Genomic DNA, 24,258 nt, shown 5'->3' on the forward strand with positions numbered 1-24,258 from the left:
TGACATTTTTTTTTCTTAAATTCCGTATATATGTGTCAGCATACAGTATTTGTCTTTCTCTTTCTGACTTACTTCACTCTGTATGACAGACTCTAGGTCTATCCATCTCATTACAAATAGCTCAATTTCATTTCTTTCTATGGCTGAGTAATATTCCATTGTATATATGTGCCACATCTTCTTTATCCATTCATCCAATGATGGACACTTAGGTTGTTTCCATCTCCGGGCTATTGTAAATAGGGCTGCTATGAACATTTTGGTACATGACTCTTTTTGAATTATGGTTTTCTCAGGGTATATGCCCAGTAGTGGGATTGCTGGGTCATATGGTAGTTCTATTTGTAGTTTTTAAAGGAACCTCCATACTGTTCTCCATAGTGGCTGTACCAACTCACATTCCCACCAGCAGTGCAAGAGTGTTCCCTTTTTTCCACACCCTCTCCAGCATTTATTGTTTCTAGACTTTTTGATGATGGCCATTCTGACTGGTGTGAGATGATATCTCATTGTAGTTTTGATTTGCATTTCTCTAATGATTAAAGATGTTGAGCATCCTTTCATGTGTTTGTTGGCAGTCTGTATATCTTCTGTGGAGAAATGTCTATTTAGGTCTTCTGCCCATTTTTGGATTGGGTTGTTTGTTTTTTTGTTATTGAGCTGCATGAGCTGCTCATAAATTTTGGAGATTAATCCTTTGTCAGTTGCTTCATTTGCAAATATTTTCTCCCATTCTGAGGGTTGTCTTTTGGTCTTGTTTATGGTTTCCTTTGCTGTGCAAAAGCTTTTAAGTTTCATTAGGTCCCAAGTGTTTATTTTTGTCTTTATTTCCATTTCTCTAGGAGGTGGGTCCAAAAGGATCTTGCTGTGATTTATGTCATAGAGCATTCTGCCTATGTTTTCCTCTAAGAGTTTGATAGTGTCTGGCCTTACATTTAGGTCTTTAATCCATTTTGAGCTTATTTTTGTGTATGGTGTTAGGGAGTGATCTAATCTCATACTTTTACATGTCCCTGTCCAGTTTTCCCAGCACCACTTATTGAAGAGACTGTCCTTTCTCCACTGTACATTCCTGCCTGCTTTATCAAAGATAAGGTGACCATATGTGCGTGGGTTTATCTCTGGGCTTTCTGTCCTGTTCTGTTGATCTATCTTTGTGTTTTTGTGCCAGTACCATACTGTCTTGATTACTATAGCTTTGTAGTATAGTCTGAAGTCAGGGAGCCTGATTCCTCCAGCTCCATTTTTCGTTCTCAAGATTGCTTTGGCTATTCCAGGTCTTTTGTGTTTCCATACAAATTGTGAAATTTTTTGTTCTAGTTCTGTGAAAAATGCCAGTGGTAGTTTGATAGGGATTGCATTGAATCTGTAGATTGCTTTGGGTAGTAGAGTCATTTTCACAATGTTGATTCTTCCAATCCAAGAACATGGTACATCTCTCCATCTATTTGTATCATCTTTAATTTCTTTCATCAGTGACTTATAATTTTCTGCATACAGGTCTTTTGTCTCCTTAGGTAGGTTTATTCCTAGATATTTTATTCTTTTTGTTGCAATGGTAAATGGGAGTGTTTTCTTGATTTCACTTTCAGATTTTTCATCATTAGTATATAAGAATGCCAGAGATTTCTGTGCATTAATTTTGTATCCTACTTTACCAAATTCATTGATTAGCTCTAGTAGTTTTCTGGTAGCATCTTTAGGATTCTCTATGTATAGTATCATGTCATCTGCAAACAGTGACAGCTTTATTTCTTCTTTTCCGATTTGGATTCCTTTTATTTCCTTTTCTTCTCTGATTGCTGTGGCTAAAACTTCCAAAACTATGTTGAATAAGAGTGGTGAGAGTGGGCAACCTTGTCTTGTTCCTGATATTAGTGGAAATGGTTTCAGTTTTTCACCATTGAGGACGATGTTGGCTGTGGGTTTGTCATATATGGCCTTTATTATGTTGAGGAAAGTTCCCTCTATGCCTACTTTCTGCAGGGTTTTTATCATAAATGGGTGTGGAATTTTGTCGAAAGCTTTCTCTGCATCTATTGAGATGATCATGTGGTTTTTCTCCTTCAATTTGTTAATATGGTGTATCACGTTGATTGATTTGCGTATATTGAAGAATCCTTGCATTCCTAGGATAAACCCCACTGGATCATGGTGTATGATCCTTTTAATGTGCTGTTGGATTCTGTTTGCTAGTGTTTTGTTGAGGAATTTTGCATCTATGTTCATCAGTGATATTGGCCTGTAGTTTTCTTTCTTTGTGACATCCTTGTCTGGTTTTGGTATCAGGGTGATGGTGGCCTCATAGAATGAGTTTGGGAGTGTTCCTCCCTCTGCTATATTTTGGAAGAGTTTCAGAAGGATAGGTGTTAACTCTTCTCTAAATGTTTGATAGAATTCGCCTGTGAAACCATCTGGTCCTGGGCTTTTGTTTGGAAGATTTTTTATCACACTTTCAACTTCAGTGCTTGTGATTGGTCTGTTCATATTTTCTATTTCTTCCTGATTCAGTCTTGGCAGGTTGTCCATTTCTAAGAATTTGTCCATTTCTTCCAGGTTGTCCATTTTATTGGCATAGAGTTGCTTGTAGTAATCTCTCATGATCTTTTGTATTTCTGCAGTGTCAGTTGTTACTTGTCCTTTTTCATTTCTAATTCTATTGATTTGAGTCTTCTCCCTTTTTTTCTGGATGAGTCTGGCTAATGGTTTATCAATTATGTTTATCTTCTCAAAGAACCAGCTTTTAGTTTTATTGATCTTCGCTATCGTTTCCTTCATTTCTTTTTCATTTATTTCTGATCTGATGTTTATTATTTCTTTCCTTCTGCTAACTTTGGGGTGTTTTTATTCTTCTTTCTCTGATTGCTTTAGGTGCAAGGTTAGGTTGTTTATTCGAGATGTTTCCTGTTTTCTTAAGGTGGGATTGTATTGCTATAAACTTCCCTCTTAGAACTGCTTTTGCTGCATCCCATAGGTTTTGGGTCGTCGTGTCTCCATTGTCATTTGTTTCTAGGTATTTTTTGATTTCCTCTTTGATTTCTTCAGTGATCACTTCGTTATTAAGTAGTGTATTGTTTAGCCTCCATGTGTTTGTATTTTTTACAGATCTTTTCCTGTAATTGATATCTAGTCTCATAGCATTGTGGTCGGAAAAGATACTTGATACAATTTCAATTTTCTTAAATTTACCAAGGCTTAATTTGTGACCCAAGATATGTTCTATCCTGGAGAATGTTCCATGAGCACTTGAGAAAAATGTGTATTCTGTTGTTTTTGGATGGAATGTCCTATAAATATCAATTAAGTCCATCTTGTTTAATGTATCATTTAAAGCTTGTGTTTCCTTATTTATTTTCATTTTGGATGATCTGTCCATTGGTGAAAGTGGGGTGTTAAAGTCCCCTACTATGAATGTGTTACTGTCGATTTCCCCTTTTATGGCTGTTAGTATTTGCCTTATGTATTGAGGTGCTCCTATGTTGGGTGCATAAATATTTACAATTGTTATATCTTCTTCTTGGATGGATCCCTTGATCATTATGTAGTGTCCTTCTTTGTCTCTTCTAGTAGTCTTTATTTTAAAGTCTATTTTGTCTGATATGAGAATTGCTACTCCAGCTTTCTTTTGGTTTCCATTTGCATGGAATATCTTTTTCCATCCCCTTACTTTCAGTCTGTATGTGTCCCTAGGTCTGAAGTGGGTCTCTTGTAGACAGCTTATATATGGGTCTTGTTTTTGTATCCATTCAGCCAATCTGTGTCTTTTGGTGGGAGCATTTAGTCCATTTACATTTAAGGTAATTATCGATATGTATGTTCCTATTCCCATTTTCTTAATTGTTTTGGGTTCATTATTGTAGGTCTTTTCCTTCTGTTGTGTTTCTTGCCTAGAGAAGTTCTTTTAGCATTTGTTGTAAAGCTGGTTTGGTGGTGCTGAACTCTCTTAGCTTTTGCTTGTCTGTAAACGTTTTAATTTCTCCATCAAATCTGAATGAGATCCTTGCTTGATAGAGTAATCTTGGTTGCAGGTTTTTCTCCTTCATCACTTTAAATATGTCCTGCCAGTCCCTTCTGGCTTGCAGAGTTTCTGCTGAAAGATCAGCTGTTAACCTTATGGGGATTCCCTTGTGTGTTATTTGTTGTTTCTCCCTTGCTGCTTTTAATGTGTTTTCTTTGTATTTAATTTTTGACAGTGTGATTAATATGTGTCTTGACGTATTTCTCCTTGGATTTATCCTGTATGGGACTCTCTGTGCCTCCTGGACTTCACTATTTCCTTTCCCATATTAAGGAAGTTTTCAACTATAATCTTTTCAAATATTTTCTCAGTCCCTTTCTTTTTCTCTTCTTCTTCTGGAACCCCTATAATTCGAATGTTGGTGCGTTTAATGTTGTCCCAGAGGTCTCTGAGACTGTCCTCAGTTCTTTTCATTCTTTTTTCTTTCTTCTGCTCTGCAGCAGTTATTTCCACTATTTTATCTTCCACGTCACTTATCCGTTCTTCTGCCTCAGTTATTCTGCTATTGATCCCTTCTAGAGTATTTTTAATTTCATTTATTGTGTTGTTCATTATTGCTTGTTTCATCTTTAGTTCTTCTAGGTCCTTGTTAAATGTTTCTTGCATTTTCTCTATTCTATTTCCAAGATTTTGGATCATCTGTACTATCATTATTCTGAATTCTTTTTCAGGGAGACTGCCTATTTCCTCTTCATTTGTTAGGTCTGGTGGGTTTTTATCTTGCTCCTTCTCCTGCTGTGTGTTTTTCTGTCTTCTCATTTTGCTTATCTTACTGTGTTTGGCGTCTCCTTTTTGCAGGCTGCAGGTTCGTAGTTCCCGTTGTTTTAGGTGTCTGTCCCCAGTGGCTAAGGTTGATTCAGTGGGTTGTGTAGGCTTCCTGGTGGAGGGGACTAGTGCCTGTGTTCTGGTGGATGAGGCTGGATCTTGTCTTTCTGGTGGGCGGGTCCACGTCTGGTGGTGTGTTTTGGGGTGTCTGTGGACTTTTTATGATTTTAGGCAGCCTTTCTGCTAATGGGTGGCATTGTGTTCCTGTCTTGCTAGTTGTTTGGCATAGGGTGTCCAGCACTGTAGCTTGCTGGTCGTTGAGTGAAGCTGGGTGCTGATGTTGAGATGGAGATCTCTGGAAGATTTTCGCCGTTTGATATTATGTGGAGCTGAGAGGTCTCTTGTGGACCAGTGTCCTGAAGTTGGCTCTCCCACCTCAGAGGCACAGCACTGACTCCTGGCTCCTCAATTTGGGATGATTCGTTGTCTATTCATGTATTCCACAGATGGCAGGGTACATCAAGTTGATTGTGGAGCTTTAATCCGCTGCTTCTGAGGCTGCTGGGAGAGATTTCCCTTTCTCTTCTTTGTTCTCACAGCTCCCGGGTCTCAGCTTTGGATTTGGCCCCGCCTCTCCGTGTAGGTCGCTGGAGGGCGTCTGTTCTTCGCTCAGACAGGATAGGGTTAAAGGAGCAGCCGCTTTGGGGACTCTGGCTCACTCAGGCCGGGGCGGGGGGAGGGGCACGGAGGCGGGGCGAGCGTGCGGCGGCAGAGGCCGGCGTGACGTTGCGTCAGCACGAGGCGCGCCGTGCGTTCTCCCAGGGAAGCCGCCCCTGGATCCCGGGACCCCGGCAGTGACGGGCTGCACAGGCTCCCGGTAGGGGAGGTGTGGAGAGTGACCTGCGCTCGCACACAGGCTTCTTGGCGTCGGCAGCAGCCCCAGCGTCCCACGCCCGTCTCTGGGGTCCGCGCTTTGAGCCGCGCCTCGCGCCCGTCTCTGGAGCCTCCTTTAAGCAGCGCTCTGAATCCCCTCTCCTCGCGCACCAGGAAACAAAGAGGGAAGAAAAAGTCTCTTGCCTCTTCGGCAGGTCCAGACTTTTTCCCGGAATCCCTCCCGGCTAGCTGTGGCGCATTAGCTCCTTCAGGCTGTGTTCACGCCGCCAGCCCCAGTCCTCTCCCTGCGCTCCGACCGAAGCCCGAGCCTCAGCTCCCAGCGCCACCTGCCCCGCCGGGCGAGCAGACAAGTCTCTCGGGCTGGTGAGTGCTGGTCGGCACCGATCCTCTGTGTGGGAATCTCTCCGCTTTGCCCTACCCAGGTACGTGGGGAGTTTCTTGCCTTTTGGGAGGTCTGAGGTCTTCTGCCAGCGTTCAGTCGGTGTTCTGTAGGGGTGGTTCCACGTGTAGCTGTATTTCTGGTGTATCTGTGGGGAGGAAGGTGATCTCCGCGTCTTACTCTTCCGCCATCTTCCCCGGAAGTCCCTCATTGTGGTTTTGATTTGCATTCCTCTGATAATTAGTGATGTTGAGCATCTTTTTAGCTGTCTCTTGGCCACCTGTATGTCTTCTTTGGAAAACTGTTCAGTTCTTCTGCCCATTTTTTAATCAGATTGTTTTTTGCTTTTTACTTGTATCAGTTTTTTATGTATTCTGGATATTGACTATCAGATATATGATTTGCAAATATCTTCCCATTCAGTAGGTTGCCTTTTCATTTTATTAATGGTTTCCTTTGCTCTGTAGAAGCTTTTTAGTATGATGTAGTATGAGTTGTTTGCTTTTGCTTTTGTTGCTTTTGCTTTTGGTGTGATACTGTTCTTGTTTTTGTTTTTGCTACTTGCTTCAGGAAATGAACTTTTTTTTTACATTTGTTTTATTGTGGTTATTTAATTTAAAAATTAGTTATTAAGTGAAAAGTAATACATGCAAAATAGATTGAAGATTGACTCTCCTTCCTTCCTTCTCCCCAGAAACTGTTAACAATTACCAGCTTCTCATGTCTTGCAGAGAACATTTTAAGAGAGGCTTTTAGGCTGATTCACAGTAGGAGGGGACATTAAAATATGACTGATGTTTTATTATTCCACTATAGTAAGCAGTTGCCCTCAGAGGGAGAAACTACAGCTGTACTTAGATCGGATGGACTTTCATTATGTATTTTAAGGAATTCACAAATGATCTCAGGAGATGAACAGTCTTTATCATGATTTTAATCTCCATTTCAAGTTGGTTCATGTATTCTCAGCAACTGTATGGCTTTGGAACTATAATCAAGTCTAATATCCTTTATTTGCCTGTTTTTAATTTATATAACAGGGCAAGATCGTTTATAAAGTTCGATGGAAAGGATACACATCAGATGATGATACCTGGGAGCCTGAGGTTCACCTTGAGGACTGTAAAGAAGTTCTTCTTGAATTTAGGAAGAAAGTTGCAGATAACAAAGCTAAACCAGTGAAGAAAGATGTCCAGGTATTATATTTTATCTCATAGTGGTTTTTTTTAGTATAATAAGTTTATTATAAATTTTAATAATATACAGAATGTATAGTAAGGAATTTACAAATAATAATAAAATATACAACATTCCTATTGTAAGTTCTATATAGCCAATTGATTCTCATAGAATGCTTTCATTGATTTTTGCCAGGCTCTTTTTTCTGTAGCCAAGCTGTGATTGCAGGTGAGAAACAAGTATAGTTTGGACATGTTGTTATTTTCCTTTAAGTTAAGAGTAAGATGATAGTGGGGAGAAAAGAGATGTGTTGAAACTTTACTTGTTCGTGCATGATGTGAGCATCCTGTTTTTGTATACCTGAGGAATATTTTTTATGCTATTCATCCTGTTTTTGTATACCTGAGGAATATTTTTTATGCTATTCATCCTGTTTTTGTATACCTGAGGAATATTTTTTATGCTATTCATCCTGTTTTTGTATACCTGAGGAAAATTTATGTTACTATTACAGGTGCAGCACACAACTCTTATATTTAATCAGCATTATTAACATATTTCTAAGTCTGACTTTTCTGCTAATTCAAACAATTCTTAGATCACTTTATAAAGCTATAAATTTTAATCCGTTTCAGATTATTCACAGGTCTGATTATCTCCGGGTCTTTTGTTTTTTCTTTTCTATTTCCACTTCAATTTTTAACCACTTTATGGTTTTTTAGTAGCTCTTGTTGGTGGTAAGGAAGGATAAAGAATTCAGAGGAGCTCAGATGAGTTAAACTTCTATCATCAGCAGTTTGAAAAAAGACTTGATGGTGGTCTAAAGTGGGATAACATTAAAACTAATGCACAAACTTGGTTTAAGAGTTTCCTTCTCTGGATTTGTCCATTGTTTTATCCTTGATTCTCATATTCCACACATAATTGAATTGGCTTTATTTATGAATCTTCTAAGAATTTCCCGTTTTACTTTTCTTTGTAAGTTTCATTTATAGCTTCTATTTATAAATTGAACTGACTCTAATTCAACTTACTGCTTTTGCTTTTAGTTTTCTTTTTCATTAGAAATAATTATCATTTTTTAGAATACTGACAGAGGTTCTTGAACTTAGAACTATATAGTGAAAATTGCTCACGGTAAAGAGTCTTCGTTGTTGAAGTTATTTTTTAAGGGCTGAATATTGATCCCTTCTTTCCCTACAGTTTGAGTTTCAACTACATACTTAGTATTTTTTAAATGACAAAAACAGTATTGGGACTTGACTGTGTGTAGCAGTTGTTAACAATAATAGCGGTGATAGAGGCAGCTTCTGCTCACCCAGCATGTGTCCTCTGTCTGTGCCAAATGCTGGGCCAGCACTTTGATGGATTAAGATGAGAAAACGGAGGCTTAGGTAAGTTCAGTGCCACCCCAGATTCACCCGTTAGTAGTGACAGAGACAGGCAGCCACACTCTTAACCACTGTGGTAGGTTTTCTTTTGGTTTGGGCTGTAGTTTGAAATCCATTTAGAGGAGTGGAATTACCAGTTTTTTAATTGTATGCTGTAGTGGCAGGGTCTTTAATAAATACAGTTTTTAAATTACTAAGCAAAACCTTCAGTACTTTTAAAATTTTTGTAAAGGAAATCCTTTACAAGATGAGTTCAGATTAGAGAATGTTTTCTTTAGTTTTTTGCTACAGTTATACTTCACTTTTCTAGAATGGGTGCCTACTCCCTCCTTCCCTATTTCTTTCACTAAAAACACTATACAAACAGAAATGCACCTCTCTTACTAAGTGATTGGTTCATATTACTCTCAAAATTTAGACATTTTGATTGAAATCTTCTTAAATTTATTTCTAACTTTCCTGCTTTTATTAGTGAGATAAGTTTGCTGAAACTTCTCCCAAGAAGTCTTGACTTATAGAATACTGGCTTTATTGGCCCTTTCACTTTACCAAGGCTCTGGTTAAACCCAACTTGCAACTCTCTTGATTTAAAATTATTGATGACAGTCTGAATGAGAATGATTCCTGATCGACTGGTCTGTTTGAGGCTTATTCTTTTTTTTTAAATTTTTTTATTTATTTGGCTGTGTCTGGTCTTAGTTGCAGCTCACTGGGTCTTCATTGTGGCATGCGGGATCTTTCGTTGTGGCGCATGGGCTTCTCTCTAGTTGTGGCGCACAGGCTCAATAGTTGCGGCGAGTGGGCTTAGTTGTCCTGTGGCCTGTGGGATCTTAGTTCACCGATCAGGGATCGAACCCACTTCCCCTGCATTGGAAGGCGGATTCTCAACCACTAGACCACCAGGGAAGTCCCTGAGATTTATTCTTAATCCTTGTCCTAGTTTTAGGAAGACACTTTTCCACTTGGAAGTGTCTTTTTCTAAGCTATCCTTACTATTTTGTAAGTAAGTTAAAATTCTAGGCACTAATAACATTTTGACTTTTTTATAAGACTGAAACCTCTATGTCTTACGTCAGGTGAACTTTCTCCTGAATTCTGTCTTTTATAAAGTATTCCAGTATTTATATTGCTATGACTTTTTGACCTAATCATTGAGTAGTGTCAGTGGACAGGCATATGGCAAAAATGCACTGGTCGCTGACCTTTTCCCACTTTAGCAGAATAGTTTTGCTGTTCATAAGTTCTTGCGATTCTTTCACTGTAGGTATAGAAGTAGAGAGCCAGTAGGAGAAAATGCTTCATTCATCTCGTCATCATTCTGTTCATGCAAGAAACAAACACTTGCTACCTATGAAAACTGTGATATTTCCCAGTCACCAAAATCTTTGTCTTGTGGAGAGGTTTTACTACAGTAGTATTTAAGACTATTTGATTCATTAGTTTATCTCCTTAAATCTGGGAGCACTGCTTCCTTAGGACTTAGTAAGCATCACAGAAGTTAGAAATGGTTTCTAAAATACCCCAAAAAGTGATTGTTGATACTCTTCACCAGAAAATATACATGATGCAGAAATGGTATTTGTTCATTAAAATACTTTTTGTCATTTAGCATTCGGATACCTTTTTACCTTTTTGCTGACTATCCGGTATTTGAAGCTAAAAAGAAAAAATGAGGTGCTGTTTAACATTCATTTGTGTGAGACACTCCAGACCTTCATTTTTAGTGGACTGAAAATCTACAGACAAGGCAGCTGCTGGTCTGCTTGAGCTTTGATGATTGATGTTACATGACACAGAAGAACCTCTACTGGCCTGTCATGGCAACATTTTATTGCTTTTACATTTTTGGTTCTTTTATTAGGGATAGCTCTTTTTTTTCTTCCCCAAGTAAATACAGAGCGTCTTAAATGGGCCAGACCCTTAAATGGTCACAGTTTTATGAAGATAGATCATATCTATCTTTTGCTCTTGAGGGGCCTTACAAGTTGTCCATGTATGATCTTACTTTTAAGAGTAGTACCATATAAAAGGATTTTGCCTTCTGCCTTTCTTTTTTTTTTAAATTTATTTATTTTACTTTATTTTTGGCTGTGTTGGGTCTTTGTTGCTGCTTGCAGACTTTCTGTAGTTGTGGTGAGCGGAGGCTACTCTTCGTTGTGGCGCGTGGGCTTCTCATTGTGGTGTCTTCTCTTATTGCAGAACATGGGCTCTAGATGTGCAGGCTTCAGTAGTTGTGGCTCGCGGGCTCGAGTGCAGGCTCAGTAGTCGTGGCGCACGGGCTTAGTTGCTCTGTGGCATGTGGGTTCTTCCCAGACCAGGGCTCAAACCCGTGTCCCCTGCACTGGAAGGTGGATTCTTAACCACTGCGCCACCAGGGAAGCCCCTGCCTTTCTTTTAAAATAACTTTTTATCAATACATATTCTAACCAGCAAACAACTGTGTTTTTTTTGTTTTTTGTTTTGCGGTACGCGGGCCTCTCACTGCTGTGGCCTCTCCCGTTGCGGAGCACAGGCTCCAGACGCGCAGGCTCAGCGGCCATGGCTCACGGGCCCAGCCGCTCCACAGCATGTGGGATCTTCCCGGACCGGGGCACGAACCCATGTCCCCTGCATCGGCAGGTGGACTCTCAACCACTGCGCCACCAGGGAAGCCCACAACTGTGTTTTTTAATAATCATTTGTGTCCCTGCTACTCAGCTAGGAGATAGTTTTGCTTTTATCTTAAAATTTGAGGATAGCTTTTTTTTTGCTTTTTGAAATACTGCCTATAAAATAATAAATATATGTACTCTTTTAATGTAAAATGAATTAGAATTTGTGCACCCAAATAAGCTTTATTTTTGAGTGTACGTTTTATGAAGTAAACATTTATTCCAATAGTTCCATGGCCCAAAATGGTTTTAAATTATTTATTTTGGAATTGTCCTCATAAGAACCTATATGTCACGCAGGAAAATTTCTAGTAACACCTCCTCTTCGTGCCCAAGAAAAGTGTGGTGATGGTTCTGACAGTGCAGGGGTGAGCTTCCAAAAGTTATTCGAGCAGTGGTGGTACTATGGAAAAGCTCATGGTTTGCAGAGGTGGTTGGGTAGAGGGGGTGATGCTGGCGTGTGTGGGCCTTGTTCAGTTGTTTTGTCATCACACCTCATGTACAGCATTGATTACCATTCCTGTAGACTGGGCGTTGACCAGGTGGAGTAGGGTGACTGCCCTGACCTGCTCGGGTCAGCCCAGCTTAGAAGCCTGTTGACTTGGTGTGGTTGTGATCAGAGTCCTGTTCATTTTCAGAGTTGTCCTAATTTGGATAATAAATAATATGTTTATTCTATGTGTGAAACTATTAAAATGAGTAAGAAGACAGATTACTAGTATACTGAAAGTGCTCTGACTTGTGATATGTGTGGTTTTAATTTTGTTTGACTATTTTTTAGTTATTTTAAAAGTTAACACTAATTCCTTTGTATCATCTAATACCTGTTGTTTGATGGCAAACAACTGTTCATCACATGGTAGCTATTTTTTATGTCCTGACTTCACTGAATCTGGCCAGTTACTCCAGGGCTGGATTACCCTGGTGCAACTAACCTACTGATTCATTTGATACATGCTAAATAATAATTTCACACAGGGTATTTTGAAGCCTAAAGCCAAAGTGCTATATTATTTATTTGCATCAACCCATTTATTTAAAACATACAGGTTGTAACTATCTTGGGAGTAGTCTAATGACCAGAGGAAAAGTCTTGTTTCAAAGTTATGTGCTAAGGAGCCAGCGTTGGAGCTCTTCCCAGCTGACTGAGGAATTAGGGTAGGTAGCAGCTCTATTCACAATAGCCAAGACATGAAGCAACCTAAGTGTCCATGGACAGGTGAATGGACACAGAAGATGTGGTACCCATATACCGTGGAATATTACTTAGTCATCAAAAAAGAATGAAATAATGCCGTTTGCAGCAGCATGGATGGCCCTAGAGATTATCATACTAAGCAAAGTAAGTCAGACAGACAAATACCATAAGACATCACTTATATGTGGAACCTAAAATATGACACAAATGAACTTATTTGTGAAACAGAAACAGACTCACAGACATAGAAAACAAACTGATGGTTACCAAAGGGGAAAGGGGGTGGGGGAGGGATAAATTAGGAGTTTGGGGTTAGCAGATACAAACTATTATCTATAGAGTGGATAAACAACAAGGTCCTACTGTAGAGCCCAGGAAACTGTCTGCATACCCGTAATAAACCATCATGGAAAAGGACATAAGTGTGGAGGTGTAACTGAGTCGCTTCGCTGTGCACCAGAAGCTGATGCGGCCTTGTAGATCAGCTGTGCTGGGCAGCAGCCGACAGGTGACCCAGCAGCCACCACATGGGGCCAGCAGCCTGGCTGGTGGCCAGGACCAGGTGAGACGACAGGGAGGCACCGAGTAGCTGCGCCGAGATGAGGCTGCCCTCGTGCTGTGGGGTCCCAGCTGTGGAGTTCGGGGGTGGGGGGACCCCGGGGGTCTTTCTGTTTGTACAGGCGAGAGTCTTTGGAATTGTAGAATTTTAAGTTGTTTTACCTGATGAAAGGGATAACTCCAGCCTCTTGTTTGCTAATTATTTCATGTTCATCCATTCCAAAAATCCAGTTCTCATATATCAGTCATTAGGAGGAAGAAGAATAAGATGCGCCTCTGCCTTCAAGGCGCTCACAGTACGTGAAGGGGAGGGCCAGGTGGACGGAACTTGAAACACGGAGTGAGACACGATCTCGGGCAGCTGTGAGGCCGCTGTGGAAAGTCAGAGGATAAGCATCCAAGGTGCATTACAGAAGATTCGTCATTTGGCCGAAGCCCTAAGAGATGAGAAATTCAAGGGTCCTAGGAGGGGAGGCAGGTACAAAGATGCAGAGTTTTGCAAAAGCACAGATTTTGGGGTAATGGTGAGAAGTGCCAGAGCTTTCACTTGGAAAGGAGCAGGAGTGACACTGGGGCAGAAATTGGGAAGAAATTTATATGCACCTGGATTTAAACTCAACCATTTGGGCAGTAGAAGGGCCTGCAGAAGTTTCGAGGGAAGTCGTGTGATGAGATTTATGTTTTAGGAACTTACTTTTTTGAAAAATTTTATTAGGAAAATTTGGACATATAAAAATGCAGAAGGCGGGCTTCCCTGGTGGCACAGTGGTTGAGAGTCCACCTGCCGATGCAGGGGACGCGGGTTCGTGCCCCGGTCCGGGAAGATCCCACATGCCGTGGAGCGGCTAGGCCCGTGGGCCATGGCCGCTGAGCCTGCGCGTCCGGAGCCTGTGCTCCGCAACGGGAGAGGCCATAACAGTGAGAGGCCCACGTACCGGAAAAAAAAAAAAAAATGCAGAAGGCTATATCATGAGACTTGAGAATTCATCACCCAGTTCCAGTCACTATCAGGACTTCGCCATTCTTCCTGTCTGCAGCTCCCACTCTCCCCTTTTACTTGCTGGAGTATTTTAAGGCAAATACTTTAGTACTCCAGATGTCATATCACTCTACCCTGCAAAACTTTATTAAATTACAGACATTGTGAAAACATAACCACTATACCATTATCGTACCAAAAAAGTTTACACTTGTTTCTTAATATCTTCTATTATCTAATAACGTGTTTCCCCCAGCTGTCTCAAAGAAACAAAACAAAACATGTCTTTGTTGATTTGATTGAACTGGGATTTGAAAAAGGTCTGCATATTGTATATCATCGATAATCTCTAAATCGCTTCTAATCTATAACAGCTTCTTGCTCTAACCTTCCCCCATTTTTCCCCATCATGTTTACTTGGTGAAGAGACCACATTGTTTTTCTGTAGAATTTCCCATATTCTGGGTTTGGATGAGCACATGAGAGCTTATAACATGTTGCTCTGTCCTGTGTTCTTGTGAACTGGTAGCTAGATATAGAAGCAGGATTGCTCTCAAGTTTATTGGTTTCTTTATTTATTTTGCAGGGGTGGTCATGAGTGCTGCTATAACACATCAGGAGGCCCATCTTGTCTAGCTGACTCCTTTCCAGTGAGGTTAACAGGACCGTTGAGATTAGGTGTTTTCAGTCTGATCCACCATTAGAAAACTCACATTTCGTATGTAGGTTTTAGGAGCCATTGATGATTGTTGCATAGAACTATTATTTCATTGCAGGTTGGAAAATAGTGATTTTCTGATTCTGACATTCCTTCTGCCTTTATTACTAACATCACTGAGAAGGTGATTCTGAGACCCTGTGGTCCTGACCTGACTCTGGAGTGGGGAGAGACTGCTGGCGGGGAGAGGTGAGGGGCTGAATTGAGGTGGGGAGGTTGGAGAATTGATGCACATAGGATCGGTGACTGAGCTGATGAAGGAAGAAGCGGTGTCAGAGACGTCTCAGGTTGCTGGCTTGGGAACCTAGGTAAGTGATGGTGTTATTCAGGGAACAGTTCCAGTTTTGAACACATGAGATTTTAGTTAGTTACTTGTCATCCAAGTGAAGATGGCCAGTCTCGCATTGGCAACGTGGGTCTGAGTTGAAGGAGGGAGATCAGGGCTGAAAATGTAGAGTGGGGAGTTCGTGTAGTGTGCAGGATAGTGTTTCTTATTACTGTGTTCCAACCAAGAATCTGATTGATTGTAAGTATTTTGAAAAAATAATTCAGTTTTAGAATTCTTGTTTAAAATTTTTTGAAGTAATATTAGTCATGCACCTAGCAAGCTTCGTTTATTCTTCCTCTTTTTGCCCCCTTTTCCCTTTTACCAATGCAGAAAATTTAAGTAAAATCAGGCTATTCTGCTTGGAAACAAGGAGGTCAACACTAGTCTTTGGGAAAGTGGTTTTCAAGAAGGTGGAAGTCAGTTGTAAACTCTTCAGGATTGAGGGAAATTTGAGAAGGTAGAGAAGTCTCTCTTACAGAACTTGCTTAAGCCAAAGGGGTAGCTTTCAGGTGAGCCTTGAGCGAGCTGCAGACTTTGCCTTTGTGTTCCTTCCTGACCGTGTGTATCATAGCAACACAGACCCTCTGCTGCATCAGGACTGGGGATGCCTCAGCAGTGTGACCGCAGAGGTGCTGTTGTCCGCCACACAGCTGGTGCCTGGTGACACCGTGCGGGTCTCCTGGAGGTCCTGGGGTGTCCTTCACCGCTCTCTGTCCTGCATGCGTTTAGTCTCCCGTCTTCGGTTTCCTCTCGTCTCGAGCACTCCAGAGCCCTTTGCCCCCCTTTTAAGACTCCAGGCCAGTTGTTTTTTGTTTTTTTTTATTTTTTTATTTTTTTTTTATTTATTTTTTTTTTTTTTTGCGGTATGCGGGCCTCTCACTGTTGTGGCCTCTCCCGTTGCGGAGCACAGGCTCCGGACGCGCAGGCTCAGCGGCCATGGCTCACGGGCCCAGCCGCTCCGCGGCATATGGGATCCTCCCAGACCGGGGCACGAACCCGCATCCCCTGCATCGGCAGGCGGACTCTCAACGACTGCGCCACCAGGGAGGCCCCAGGCCAGTTGTTTTATAGAAGGTTCTTCTTCACATTGGAACTAGATGAATGCTAATTAAGGTTAAATCACAAATAGTATTTTTAAAATTGGAATTAGATGATTTGTAGATTTAGTGTAAATATTCTGGCCGGTGTATTCTGTAGGTAAGGTACGTGACATCGAGAGATGAGCCGTGTGTCAGTTATCTCATTGCTGATGTTAAATTATAATTATGTGATAAAGTGAGGTGCATGATTTTTCTCCCCTTTTAAAGGTACCTTTTTCCCTTGTAAAATAGTAAGTAATCTGATAATAAGTAACCTGATAGTAAGCAACCTGATTATAAGTAATCTTTGAGATGGTGAGAATCACTTGTCCCCCAACAACCTCTCATCCATGATTTTAAAATACTTTGAAGAATCTTTTTTTCTTTTTTTAAAATTTGTATTGGCGTATAGCTGCTTTACAATGTTGTGTTAGTTTCTGCTGTGCAGCAAAGTGAATCAGCTATACGTATACATATATCCCCTCTTTTTTAGATTTCCTTCCCATTTAGGTCACCACAGAGCACTGAGTAGAGTTCCCTCTGCTCTACAGTAGTTTCTCTTCAGTTATTTATTTTGTACATAGTATCAACAGTGTGTATATTGTCAATCCCAATCTCCCAATTCATCCCACCCCCCCACTTCCCCCCTTGGTAACCATAAGTTTGTTCTCTACATCTGTAACTCTATTTCTGCTTTGCAAATAAGTTCATCTGTTCCATAAAATATTTTGAAGAATCTTGCCTTAATTAGTTATTACTATGGTGGCTTCAAATAATGACTTTTCTAATCCTGTTATTCCATATTTTTCATTTTGTAGCCTATAAAGAGCAGCTCCTCCCACCCCCTTAAATTTTTTAAATACCGGTACACACTCATGGAATCTTTTTATTTAATTACTGTTGTTGTTTACATTAATGCTAAAACGGTCCCACATTGGCTTGTGAGAGCCCTTTAGGCCAGCTCGTGTGTCCTCTTGCTGTGTCCCTGTCTGTTTTGGGCACGTCTTTGCTCTGGCACAAGGTGTCCCAGTAGCATGTACTTTCCTGCTCTGGCCCTGATATCACCTATTTTCAGGGAATCCTGATTCTTTTTAGAGGAGAATAGAATTTAGAAACCAAGATGCACTTATTGCTACTGGGACATCATTATTTCCAGGCCCCTTAGACAGAGATAAAGGGAAAAAATGCACGTGTACTTGTTCTAAGTCAAAGTCACAGCGACAGTAATTCCGGTCCATCACCTCATCCTCCTGTCCGCGGTCCTGTCTTCCTTTCTTCCGTGAGAACTCTGGTTCTCATCAACTTATGTGCGCTCATTTACTGAGTCCTACACTAATTAGAAAGCAGATTTGCTCGGCCCATTCTACTGTAAAATTCCAAATTTGTTGGCAGTTCTTTTTGTCCTTACAGTATATTCACTTTGGGTGTTGATTGTTCAGAAGTTACTTGGATTAATTCTTTTTTTCTTCTGTGTGGTTATCAGTTTGATAAGGAGGTTTATTTGTTTGTTGTTAATCAGGACCTGTTCTCCCTGCCCTCCATACCCACTTTGAAGTACTGCCCTCTAATGACAAATCTGAGTTTCTTTCTCTTATAAATGACTTAGTCTTTTTACCTGATGCCTCAGAGTTTTTATTTTCACTGTTTTGTAGAAACCAAAATTCAACTGAGGTAATTTGAAGATCTAATTGGCTTTATCCAGTTCATGGATAAATTCATGCCAATTCATGGCAGCATCCTGTCTAACAAAGAGAAGGTTGCTCCCAGGAGCTGTATAAAAGGGAAGGTTGTTTTTGGCAGAGGAGGTGGGATAAGGAGGTTAAAAGAGTGGATGATTTCAGGCCAGGTCACCTTCCCTTAGGGGGAGACTGGGGGTCTTACTAGGGAAGTTACCTCACTAGTCCTGACCAGGAAATTCCAGACTGAAGCGTTGAAAATTCCGGTCGAAAATTCCAGTCACGGGAGAGGTTAGGCATTAGGTCTTGGTGGGCTTACAGTGAGCGACTATGTCTGGGGCCTCTTGGTTCTTTGTAAAGTGGGCGTGTCTTTCGGACACGCTGTTGTCCTTTTTAGGTTAGTTACTCTATTCCTTAGTCTGTTTTTGGTGTTTTTTTGCCTTAGTCTGTTTTTTCTTATAACAGTTTAGTAAAATATTCTATCCTAATCAATTTCTGTTGCTTATATTTATGTGAAATTTCTTTTTCTGAAATTTTAGAAGGCAGAGGAGGAGAACAAGATGATCTGTTTAGCTTCATGGCTGCTGGGCAACCTTCTTTACTGTTTTTCGGAGGGTTGGAGAGTCTAGCCTTAGACTCCGTGAGGGCTTTTCCGGCTCTGGTTTCACTGTGCCGCCGCCACCACCACTTACGTCTGAATCTTCTGTTTTCTTTCTTTCTATTTCCCTGTCCTGCTTTATTTGGAATCTGGTCTCTGCAGCTTCTCACTGTGGGCCTTGTCCTGGCCATCCTGGCAGGGAGCATCCCCAGGGCCTGGACCAGCCCTGCACCGGCAGGGGCTCCTCCCCTTTCAGCTGCTCCCGCCATGGTCACCTGCCAGACTTCTCAGTGGTTTCTCCCATTTTCATTGCTGCCTTTGCTCACTCTTGTGGAGATATTCATGCTGCGGAGGTCTTAGGGCTGGTAGTAGTTTGTCCCTACCAGCTTATATTTTGGGGTTCCTTGGGATACTTGGCCACCTAATTGGGTTATGGATGTCGTCTGGGGGGGGGTTGTTTTGCTCTCCAGTTGCTCTGTCTTTATGAAGTGCTGTAGGAGGAGTCAGAAAGCTTTGCCGATGCCACATTCTGCTACCTTAGTAACCTTGGTGGTGGTCTTTTAACTTCTAAAAATACACCTATCTTTTCTCTCCCTTTCCTTCCCCAAGTCATTTAGAAGAGAATTTGGGGAAATGGGAACTGAAAATGCTTTGCATAGTGTTTTTGTATCTATACAGAGACTTTATTCTTAAGGGGTTTTGTTCGTTTGTTTAGAATAGGAAAAGATATTTTCCAGAGGAGATATTTCAGATTACTGTATTACACAAACCAAGTCGAGTGTGGAAGTCAGATTTCTTTGCAGTCTTGCTCATTTCTTATGTAAGCTGTGAAATGTAACAGCAAGTTTAAAGATATTCTGGGATCCAAAGTCTTAAAAAAATCTTTGCGTTTGGGTTTGTAACATTATTTCGGCATCCAGGAAAGTCTGTACAAATTACTTCCTTGGTGTTTCTGGAAATTCTGAAGTTGGAATCATGTGCAACCCACCATACATATGACTGTTGGGACCTACAGCAGCGTTGACATTTTCTGTCCCTCTGTGTTTATCTGTTTCCTTAAACCGACCCTTTTCGTCACCACCAAGACCTATTTGTTAAATCAGAAATATAAGTAATATTGTACAACGTTAATTCACGTAAGTAATTTTAAGGAGTTGAGAAACTGCTTGGAGAAAAAAATTCCTACCAGATTTCATTAGTACTACTGTTCAAAACCTTTTAAATTACTATGTTAATGAGTATTTAAATCTTTTTTTATACTTTATAGAGACTGCCCTTAAATAATGACATATTTGAGGCAAACTCTGATAGTGATCAACAAAGTGAGGCCAAAGAAGACACTTCTTCAAAGAAGAAAAAGAAAAAACCCAGGCAAAAAGAAGAGAAAAGCCCAGATGATCTGAAAAAGAAAAAAGCAAAGACTGGGAAACTAAAAGATAAACCCAAACCTGACCTGGAGAGCTCCTCTGAAAGTTTGGTTTTTGATTTAAGAACAAAGAAAAGAATTTTGGAAGCCAAAGAAGAATTAAAGGAATCCAAAAAGCCCAAAAAAGATGATATAAAAGAAACAAAGGAGTTAAAGAAAGTTAAAAAGGGTGAAGTAAGAGATTTAAAGAGTAAAAAAAGAGAAGATTCCAAAGAAAACAGAAAAACAAAAAAAGAGAAATGTGTTGAATCTCAGGTGGAGTCCGAATTGAGTGTCCTTAGTGATTCCCCTTTTCAGGAGGAAGACAGTGAAGATTTACATTCTGACAACAGAAACGAGAAGCAGCCAATTAAAGGTGCAAAAGATAAAGCAGAGCCGGAGGCAATTCAAGATGCTGTTTCAGATAAACAGCAGGATGGCACTGTAAGCGCTGATGAGGATGATGTCAGAGCAAAGAGGAAAAAAAAGAAACTGAGAAGGACAGAGGAACTTAAAGAGAGCAAAAAGCTGGAAAACAAGAGCCTCTTAGAGAAGAAAAATACACAGAAAAAGCAGAGGAATCCAGACAAAGGCCGAAGTAGCGCTGAGTTAGATAAGCCAATGGCTGCCTCCACCCCAGTACAGAAGAGCTCCAGACCGAGTGTGGAGGAGAGAGGCTCCAGGCCCGTAGACTCCCCCGGGGAGGTGAGTGCGGAGGTGAGTGCTGGGGCAGGGTGGAGGGGATGGCTCGATCTGATTGAAGGGCTGTAGCTTGCATCTCACACAACACACGGATGTTCAGATCAAGCTAGCACTCTTGAGTGGTCGAGAAGCTTCATGAATAACGAAGAGGAGACGGTAGAGCCTCGGCAGACCAACCTCGTTGTCTTGCACTTCACAGATAGCGCCTTTTTTACAGGTTGGAGGTCTGCGGGGACTCTGCGTCGAGCAAGTTTATCGGCGCCGTTTTCCCAACATCTGCTCACCTCGTGTCTCTGTGCCACATTTTGGTCATTTTTGCAGTGTTTTAAACTTTTGTTTTGTTTTTTGGCCACCCTGCGCGGCATACGGGGAACTTCCCCAACTAGGGATCGAACCCGGGTCCCCTGCAGTGGAAGTGCGGAGTCTTGACCACTGGACCACGGGGGAGGTTATTACTGTAGGTGTTACAGCGTTTGTGATCGGTGATCTTCGATGTTGCTATCGCAAAAAAGGCTGAAAGCTCAGATGATGGCTAGCGTTTTTTAGCAGTAAAGTATTTTTTTAATTAAGGTATGTACGGTTGTTTAGACATAATGCTGTTGCACACTTAATACTATAGTAAAAACATAACTTTTATATGCCCTGGAAGGCAAAGAAAATTGTGACTCACTTTAGTGCAATATTCACCTTATTTGCAGGGGTCTGGAATCGAACCCGCAGTATCTCTGAGGAGTGTCTGTGTACGGAGCTTTTCTACCATTAGGGAGGTAATAATGTATCAGGAGGAAGAAATTCTCCTCTCCCTTCTTAGGTTTGTCTGGCTGGTCTAGAATTGAATTGACATGAGACAGATGAACAGGGGGAAGATCAAACAGAAGTTTAATAACGCGTACACATGGAAGAGACCCAGGAAAACGGAGTAACTCGCCAAAACGGACGAAGCCCTCACCTCATGTACCGTCCTCAGCCAAAGACCAAAGAGGATGTTGAGGATGGGGAAGCAGTTAGGGGCAGCGACCAGGCAAAGCACAGGAGACAAGGGCGGGGCCGTCACACAGATGGAAGTCCTTGCTGCTCCACCGATGTCTCTGGAGGCTTGGGAGACACCCTTACAAATGGAGACTTCCCTTACAGATGCAAATGTTTCTCACCAGAGGGCAGCTCCTACTTGGTTTTCAGAGTTTTCCCCATGCCTGCTGTTTCTTCGAAAATAACCAGCTTAAAAGAAGTAATCCGCCCAAGAGACAGATTTGGGGAGGGAAATCCTGCGCCCCTGCAAGCCTGACTAGTGAGAGGCAGTTATAAATGCTGATCGTCCAGCTTTTGAACCGCCTCAGCAGTCTCCAGACTTGCTTTCTTTTGGACTGACCGCAACTAGAAAACTGGGGTCTAGTTTGTGAACAAAAGTCAGGGGTTTTTAGAGGTACTCAGCTACTATGTAGCATTGTGAAGTAAAGCTTGTAGCTTCCTCAGCTTATTTTATTAGCTTTTCACATCCTACTTGTATGTTCCCCCTGTTCTCTCAAGACTATACCACTTGTGGGACTTCCCTGGCGGTCCAGTGATTAAGACTCCGCTCTTCCAGTGCAGGGGCGTGGGTTCGATTCCTGGTTGAAGAACTAAGATCCCCCATGCCACGCGGCGCGGCCAAAAAAAAGAAGAATATACCACTTTTTCCTTAAATAATAGCACAGAGTGCGTTAACCTTCTGAGTCTTTAAATTCTTGCAAAGATATATTTAATAGAGCTTATCTCACTATTATAAAAATAATTTTACATGTTTTAGTTTTAATAATAAAAAATTCTTCAAAGAGAGTGAGGAAACTTGGTGTTGGGTTTTGAATATGATATTTTGTAAATTGTCAGGGTTGAGGGGTAAACTTGACTGAGGAAGCATTTGATGTGAGCGCAGATGTAGTCATCGGGGTCATGTGCACAGTGCACAAAAGGGGGACCTGATGCCAGGAACCTGTTTTCCAGTTTTCAGAATCGGTGTCAGCTCTGTCTGATCTTGTTTTGGGTCTTACGTGTGTCTTTTTCAGGAGAAAGAGACCAAAAAAAATGAAACCAAAGAAAAATACCCGAAAAAGCATGATTTGGACAAGGAAGAAAAAGGCCGAAAAGAGCCCAAGGCATTAAAGAGTGAGTGTGAATACTGACATTTGTCATTTACATGGGTCTTTCAGACAAGGAGTCTAGTTCATTGTGAAGACAGACTCTCCTTTCTAAGCTGCAAGGTCATAGAGCTAGAAAATACGTTCACTGGGGAATTTAGAACCTTATGCTACTTTTTGTTTACCAGTTATCTTAATTGCATAATAATTTATATTATTAATATAATTAGCTCCCCCCTTCTGTTCACCTTGTTCTTTTTCCTTTTGGGTATGAGATAGAATATATTATTTTTATTTATTTATTTTTTTAATTGAAGTATAGTCAATTTACAATGTTGTTTTAGTTTCAGGTTGGGAATACATTATCTTTAGAGAGATATGAGATTCGTTATGACAGAAAAGTAAATAAGTATCTCTTATAGTAGATGCTGAGGTAAACTACTGTTTAATATATTTATTTATATATTTAGCTCTGTGTCATTTGTATAAATACAATGAATGTACATTTGATCACATCAACATATAGCTCAATTAAGAATCCATAGTGAATAAATAAATAAATAAATAAATATTTTTAAAAAAAGGATCCATAGTGCATATTAGTACTGGAACAAGTACTTTATAAGACATTCACCATTACAGTGTTTGAATAAAACTGGATATTTTAGTTCACACACCAGAAAGTACTTGGAACACATGTTCTCGTGGAGGCAGTGATTTCTAAGAGATGGATGATTTCCTGTGGGTTTTCTCCCAAAAGCTGTGTGTAACTGAGGTAATATTAAAAGTGGGTTTGGGTTCTAGGCCTCAGTTTAGACTTGGCAGTAAGCCTCCAGCTGAGGGACTCTGGGAAGGAGCAGTGGGGCTGCTTCCCCCTGTTCATCTGTCTCATGTCTATTGCTGGGTCGTGTGCAGGTGAGTGTAGTGTAAAGACTGTACCTGTTCACAGAGATGTAACAGCTTTAAGCATCTAGTCTTCAGAGAGTGATTGGAGATTCAAAATATTGTAAGATTAGAACTGGTTAATAACTTTTTCTTCATCCAGTATCTTATCTGTCAGTTTCAGGTACATTTTTACTGTGAATGTTCAGTCTTAAATGATTATTCATTCGTTAAGTTCATGAGGGCACTCCAGGGAGTCTGATTTTCAGTATCCCTGAAACTGAAACCTATCTGCTTCCGATCCAGGCCTGGTAGGGTGATGTGGCCTCACAGGCCTCACTGTGTCTTCCATTTTCAAGTTTCAGAGTCTGTTGACCGTAATCTTGCTGCTTATGTGTACCTGTGCTTATATCTGATGCTTGGCACCCAGCCTCCTGGACAGAAATAAAGCTGGGTTGTTGGGTATACTCTGGAAGTGTGCCAGAATTGGTGAACGTGAGAGTCCTTACGCTGCAGTATGCTGTGGTGTGATGGCCTTCAGCATCCTCTTCATACAGTAGCTTGGAAAAGTGCCAGAATTCAGTTGCCATCAGATTTAAATATGAGAAAAAAGGACTTATCTGCAGAAAATAATGGAAAGAATGGTTAACCCTTTTATCTCTGAACATTGAAAGAGATAAATTTCTAGCGGCTGTTCTGTATTTTTGTTATTGGACCAATGTTCTATATAAATAATTAGGATGT

At 40.9% G+C, this 24,258-nt stretch overlaps 2 protein-coding genes and 1 pseudogene across 8 annotated transcripts in view; 2 read left to right on the top strand and 1 right to left on the bottom strand.

The window, feature by feature from the left end:
- Positions 1-24,258, top strand: part of MPHOSPH8 (M-phase phosphoprotein 8) — a 58,830-nt gene that overhangs the window by 12,811 nt on the left and 21,761 nt on the right. For 2 of the 4 annotated variants that reach the window (XM_082602583.1, XM_082602581.1), the window contains exons 2-4: positions 7,097-7,252; positions 19,679-20,533; positions 22,561-22,660. In XM_082602583.1, coding sequence (XP_082458709.1) covers positions 7,097-7,252; positions 19,679-20,533; positions 22,561-22,660 — 1,111 coding nt within the window. The remainder of the gene's footprint in view (positions 1-7,096; positions 7,253-19,678; positions 20,534-22,560; positions 22,661-24,258) is intronic. The other 2 variants (XM_082602584.1, XM_082602582.1) reach the window with 1 other exon arrangement.
- Positions 23,062-24,258, bottom strand: part of PSPC1 (paraspeckle component 1) — a 110,375-nt gene continuing 109,178 nt past the window's right edge. For all 3 annotated transcript variants that reach the window (XR_014291780.1, XR_014291781.1, XR_014291782.1), the window contains one exon: positions 23,062-24,134. The gene's annotated coding sequence lies outside the window, so the exon portion shown is untranslated. The remainder of the gene's footprint in view (positions 24,135-24,258) is intronic.
- Positions 23,523-24,074, top strand: LOC309792739 (protein kish-A-like; annotated as a pseudogene). The gene is made up of 2 exons: positions 23,523-23,547; positions 23,848-24,074. The product of its transcript is annotated as a protein kish-A-like (transcript).

This window comes from Mesoplodon mirus (assembly GCF_964341445.2).
Source record: "Mesoplodon mirus genome assembly, chromosome: 17".
Taxonomy (NCBI): domain Eukaryota; kingdom Metazoa; phylum Chordata; class Mammalia; order Artiodactyla; family Ziphiidae; genus Mesoplodon; species Mesoplodon mirus.